At 46.0% G+C, this 5,593-nt stretch overlaps 1 protein-coding gene across 1 annotated transcript; it reads right to left on the bottom strand.

Annotated features, from left to right (window-relative positions):
- Positions 1-978: 978 nt before the first annotated feature.
- Positions 979-5,323, bottom strand: ehhadh (enoyl-CoA, hydratase/3-hydroxyacyl CoA dehydrogenase). The gene is made up of 4 exons (XM_084191365.1): positions 4,957-5,323; positions 2,721-2,923; positions 1,890-2,569; positions 979-1,518 (listed from the first exon to the last, which is right to left on the bottom strand). Exons 1-4 carry the CDS (start codon positions 5,216-5,218, stop codon positions 1,152-1,154), a joined length of 1,512 nt encoding a protein of 503 aa, XP_084047491.1. The 5' UTR covers positions 5,219-5,323; the 3' UTR covers positions 979-1,151.
- Between the last annotated feature and the right edge of the window lie 270 nt (positions 5,324-5,593).

The raw sequence follows: 5,593 nt of genomic DNA, 5'->3' as shown, positions 1-5,593 counted from the left end.
AGAATGATGAATGCAGCGATCAGGCTGGTTAATAGAATGGTGAACGCAGCGATCAGGCTGATTAATAGACTGGTGAATGCAGCGATCAGGCTGATTAATAGAATGGTGAACGCAGCGATCAGGCTGATTAATAGAATGGTGAATGCAGCGATCAGGCTGGTTAATAGAATGGTGAACGCAGCGATCAGGCTGATTAATAGAATGGTGAACGCAGCGATCAGGCTGGTTAATAGAATGGTGAACGCAGCGATCAGGCTGATTAATAGACTGGTGAATGCAGCGATCAGGCTGGTTAATAGAATGGTGAACGCAGCGATCAGGCTGGTTTATAGAATGGTGAGCGCAGCGATCAGGCTGGTTAATAGAATGGTGAGCGCAGCGATCAGGCTGGTTAATAGAATGATGAATGCAGCGATCAGGCTGGTTAATAGAATGGTGAGCGCAGCGATCAGGCTGGTTAATAGAATGATGAATGCAGCGATCAGGCTGGTTAATAGAATGGTGAGCGCAGCGATCAGGCTGGTGATACCCTGGTAACAGACACAGGCCTGGTTGCTGATTCCGTCTGGACCTCTCTCCACCCCGGTAAAGAGAGAATAATGTCTGGTTAATTAATTTTGACAGGAGGGTGAATGAAATGCCAACAGTCAAAGGCTATCCCTACTGACGTGTGGAAAACACTATTAAGTTATGAGTGAGAAAGACTTGCCAGACCTACAGAGTGAAATGTTATTTGAATACCCAATTCTCTGTTCAGCTAAATCTATTCAAATATTAAGCCAACTTACCTCATTTAAACAGAACACAAAACCAACCCTGCATAAAACTGTCAGTGGGTATTATTTTGAAAGCATGAGAAAATTTATTATAGAAAATGTATTTATTACATTTCTTAAGACACTTTGCACACATGCTGATGGTGGGGAAGGCACTGCGGGCCGAAATATTGATGATACCCAATAAATCATTGGGCGTCTCTAGGGTGACTTTCTTTATTATTTTATCACAGGTTTGCATTGACAGGTGTGACTTGACAGGAATGCATTGACAGGTGTGACTTGACAGGGATGCATTGACAGGTGTGACTTGACAGGGATGCATTGACAGGTGTGACTTGACAGGGATGCATTGACAGGTGTGACTTGGGCATCTCAGAGCTGACTGTGTACTCTATCTTTGTTGATGAACTCTCTCCACTTCTGGACCGGAGGACTCCCCCCTGCGACCAGCCTCCGTAGCAGCGTGCTCGGCTCCAGATGGGGCACGTCAGGGTGGTTGTGGTGGTGGTGCTCTAGCCTCTCCAGGACCCTGCCCAATCCCACCTGACCTGCATGGAACATCGGTCCCCCGCGGTGCCGGGGCCAGCCGTACCCAAACACATAGATAGCGTCGATGTGTTCCGGCCCGGCGGCCATGGCTTCCTGCAGGATGTTGAAGCCTTCATTGATCAGAGCGTAGAGACAGCGTTCTAGGATCTCCTCTGGGGCGATGCTCCGGGCCACCAGGCCGTGCTGCGCCCTGTATCAATCGATTGATAGATCGGTCAATTAATCAATCAGTCCACCCAACCACCCTCCCAACAACCCATCCACCCATACCGACCAACCTGGCAGGTAGCGGCAGGTAGCCTAGCAATTAAGATCGTTGGGTCAGTAACTGAAAGGTCGCTGGTTCGAATCCCTGAGCTGACTAGGTGTTGATGTACCCTTGAGCAAGGCACTTAAACCTAATACTTCCTGTAAGTCGCTCTGGATAAGAGTCTGCTAAATGACTAAAATGTTAATGTAAATGTAAAGCTATCCATCCATTCGTCAATTACATTTATTTTATAAAGCCCTTTTTACATCAGCACTTTCCAGATATACAGATTTAAATCATTACAGATTTACCTGTAGGCCTCCAAGAAGGTGTGTACCCAGGGGTCGGACCTCGCCACCCTGCCTCCAGGCCCATCATACTGGTACCATCCCCTCCCTGTCTTCTGGCCCAGCCGGCCTGCCTCACACACCTGGTCAGGTAGCGGGCTGTACCGTCGGCCCTGGCGTGTCCTGGATGGCTCCACCCCTGGCCCTGTAAGCCCCGCCTCCTTCCTGATCCTCCAGCCCACGTCCAGCCCTGATAGGTCGGACATCCGGAACACGCCCATGGGGAATCCAAACTCCTCCAGAGCCTCGTCCACCTGCTGGGGCGTGGCACCTTCCTCCAACAGGAAGTTGGCCTGTTCCAGGTACGGCTTCAACATCCGGTTACCCACAAACCCCGGACAGTTGCCCACGGCGACACTGACTTTCCCCATCCTCTTGCCCAGCTGCATTGCCGTGGCAACCGCCTCCGGGGACGAGCGTGGACCACACACCACCTCCAGCAGCTTCATGATGTGGGCCGGAGCAAAGAAGTGCATCCCCACCACCAGGGCAGGGCTCTTGGTGACCGCAGCTAGCTGGTCCATGTCCAGGCCAGAGGTGTTGGAGCAGAGCAGGGTCCCAGGTCCACACACTGAGGCCAGATGCCTAAACACCTGTAGCTTCAGGGCCATGTTCTCAAACACCGCCTCGATCACCAACTCCACCTGAATGATTGATTGAGTTAATTTGAACATATACAGACAGTACATACATTTTAATACGTGTCTAGGATAACACAATATACTATTGTGGTACCTTAAAATACATTATATAATTACAATACATGATATAATACAGAAATAAAACGAGTTCTACCTCACTAACGTCCTGCAGGTTGGAGCTGAAGGTGATAACCCCTGGGGGTGTGGCCAGGCTTCGTCGCCCCGCCTCTCTCTGCAGCATCGCCGGAACAGCCTGACTGGCCTCTGCTAGCTGCTTCTCTTGGGTCTCCACGGCAACCACAGACATGCCCGTCAGAGCCAGCGCCACAACGATGCCCCGCCCCATGGTACCCAGCCCTGGAGACAAACAGACAGACAACACCAAGGACATACAGAGTCTTCAGAAAGGATTCACACCCCAGCCTGAATTTAAAATTGATTAAATTGAGATTTGTCGTCACTGGCCAACACACAATACCCCATAATGTCAAAGTGGAATTATGTTTTTAGAAATGTTTACAAATTAATTAAAAAAAATAAGCTGAAATGTCTTGAGTCAATAAGTATTCAACCCCTTTGTTATGGCAAGCCTAAATATGTTCAGGAGTACAAATTTGCTTAACAAGTCACATAATAAGTTGCATGGACTCACTCTATGCAATAATAGTGTTTCACATGATTTTTGAATGACTACCTCATCTCTGTTCCCCACACATACAATTATCTGGAAGGTCCCTCAGTCGAGCAGTGAATTTCAAACAAAGATTCAACCACAAAAGACCAGGGAGGTTTTCCAATGACTCGCAAATAATGACACCTATTGGTAGATGGGTAAAAATAAAAAAAGCAGACATTGAATATCCCTTTGAGCATGGTGATGTTATTAATTATTCTTTGGATGTTGTATCAATACACCTAGTCACTACAAAGATACAGGCGTCCTTCCTAACTCAGTTGACAGAGAGGAAGGAAACTGCTCAGGGATTTCACCATGAGGCCAATGGTGACTTTAAAACAGTTACAGTTGAATGGCTGTGATAGGAGAAAACTGAGGATAGATCAACAACATTGTAGTTACTCCACAATACTAACCTAAATGACAGTGAAAAGAAGAACGCCTGTACAGAATACAAATATTCCAAAACAAGGCACCAATGTCATTTTATTTGATATAGTGTGTGTTTACCAGAAACGGTACTGGGATATAACGTTAGGATATAACGTTAGGATATAACGTTAAGATATAACGTTAAGATATAACGCTAGGATATAACGTTAAGATATAACGTTAGGATATAACGTTAAGATATAACGTTAAGATATAACGTTAAGATATAACGTTAGGATATAATGTTAAGATATAACGTTAAGATATAACGTTAGGATATAATGTTAAGATATAACGTTAGGATATAACGTTAAGATATAACGTTAAGTTATAACGTTAAGATATAATGTTAAGATATAACGTTAGGATATAACGTTAAGATTTAACGTTAAGATTTAACGTTAGGCCAACGAGACAGTGTCCAAGATCTATAATTCTCCGGTAGAATGCCCTGCTTTTATTTCGTCACACTCACAACCGTAAGATATTTTCTGTAATTAGCTCACCGTTAACTCGTAAATGATCTTGTTGTGAGTTTATTTTCCTGTACTAACGAATACAAATTAGCTAAAGTTAAGATGTTGTCAGCTATATGATGCCACCGGTACTAGAGATCCTGGTTCGAATCCAGTCTCTGTCGTAGCCGGCCGCGACCGGGAGACCCATGGGGCGGCGCACAATTGGCCCAGCGTCATCCAGGGTAGGGGAGGGAATGGCCAGCAGGGATGTAGCTCAGTTGACAGAGCATGGTGTTTGCAACGCCAGGGTTGTGGGTTCGATTCCCATGGGGGGCCAGTATGAAAAAATTATGTATGCACTCACTAACTGTAAGTCGCTCTGGATAAGAGCGTCTGCTAAATGACTAAAATGTAATGTAAATGTAAATGATATGGCCATTATTTGAACTGGCTAGCCAGCTAACTTAACGTAAGCTAGCTAGCCAACAAGCTAGAAATAAGCTAGAAACAAACCAAAAGATTGTTTCAAAAGTTGCTTTTAGTTGCCTGGTTTGCTAGATTGACATTTACTAAATTGAAAATACACCAGTTATGCTATTTTGGACCACCAGGTTGCTGATGTCATGCAGCCTGTCGTTTTTTGTGTTATACTTTTTTTCATAACGACAACGACAAGTTTGATGTCGGACGACAATAGAATGTTCATGATGTCACTGCGACAACGGTCTACAGACATGTCCATAGACGTAGTATAAACCAGCCTTTAGTCTTGAAAACCTGGATTTAAGAGTAGACTTCAGTGAAATAGAGGTTACACCTCTCACCAATGACAGCAGCTTTGCTGATGGTCCTGCCGGTGCTGTTGTTCCAGTTCGCCCCACTAGGCAGGCTCCACTTCCCCACCACCCTCTGGGAGAAGAAGGCATACTGCAGAGCTCGGGCCTGGCCGCTGTTGAACAGGGTGGCCATCAGATCTCTCTCCTTCTCCATACCCTGGGTGTAAGGTAGGGTGGCAGCCGCCCTCAGTGCCTGAACACAGGCCACCGGAGCCAGGGCACCCCGGGAGCGCTGCCGGACCTGGGCCATGACTTTGTCCAGGAGGGAGTCAACGTCTGGGGGGCAGGGACAGGCCAGGGTGCTCAGACGACGGGAGTCCAGGGGCTGACCTGAAACAAATCAAATCAAATTTTATTGGTCACATGCGCCGAATACAACAGGTGCAGACATTACAGTGAAATGCTTACTTACAGCCCTTAACCAACAGTGCATTTATTTTTAACAAAAAAAGTAAAAATAAAACAACAACAAATAAAGTGTTGAGAAAAAAAAGAGCAGAAGTAAAATAAAATAACAGTAGGGAGGCTATATATACAGGGGGGTACCGGTGCAGAGTCAATGTGCGGGGGCACCGGCTAGTTGAGGTAGTTGAAGTAATATGTACATGTGGGTAGAGTTAAAGTG

This window comes from Coregonus lavaretus (assembly GCF_964263955.1).
Source record: "Coregonus lavaretus genome assembly, contig: HAP1_SCAFFOLD_2465, whole genome shotgun sequence".
Lineage (NCBI taxonomy): Eukaryota > Metazoa > Chordata > Actinopteri > Salmoniformes > Salmonidae > Coregonus > Coregonus lavaretus.
Note: the sequence above shows the minus strand (reverse complement) of the source record. Positions and strands in the feature narration are given on the sequence as shown.

What these genes read in the sequence shown, in the direction of transcription:
- ehhadh (XM_084191365.1), bottom strand. Translation starts at nt 5,218, where the DNA reads ATGGCCCAGGTCCGGCAGCGCTCCCGGGGTGCCCTGGCTCCGGTGGCC. An exon ending in CAGCAAAGCTGCTGTCATTG is followed by an intron (nt 2,924 to 4,956) that starts GTGAGAGGTGTA and finishes GTTTGTCTCCAG; the next exon opens with GGCTGGGTACCATGGGGCGG. An exon ending in ACCTTCTTGGAGGCCTACAG is followed by an intron (nt 1,519 to 1,889) that starts GTAAATCTGTAA and finishes CGATTGATACAG; the next exon opens with GGCGCAGCACGGCCTGGTGG.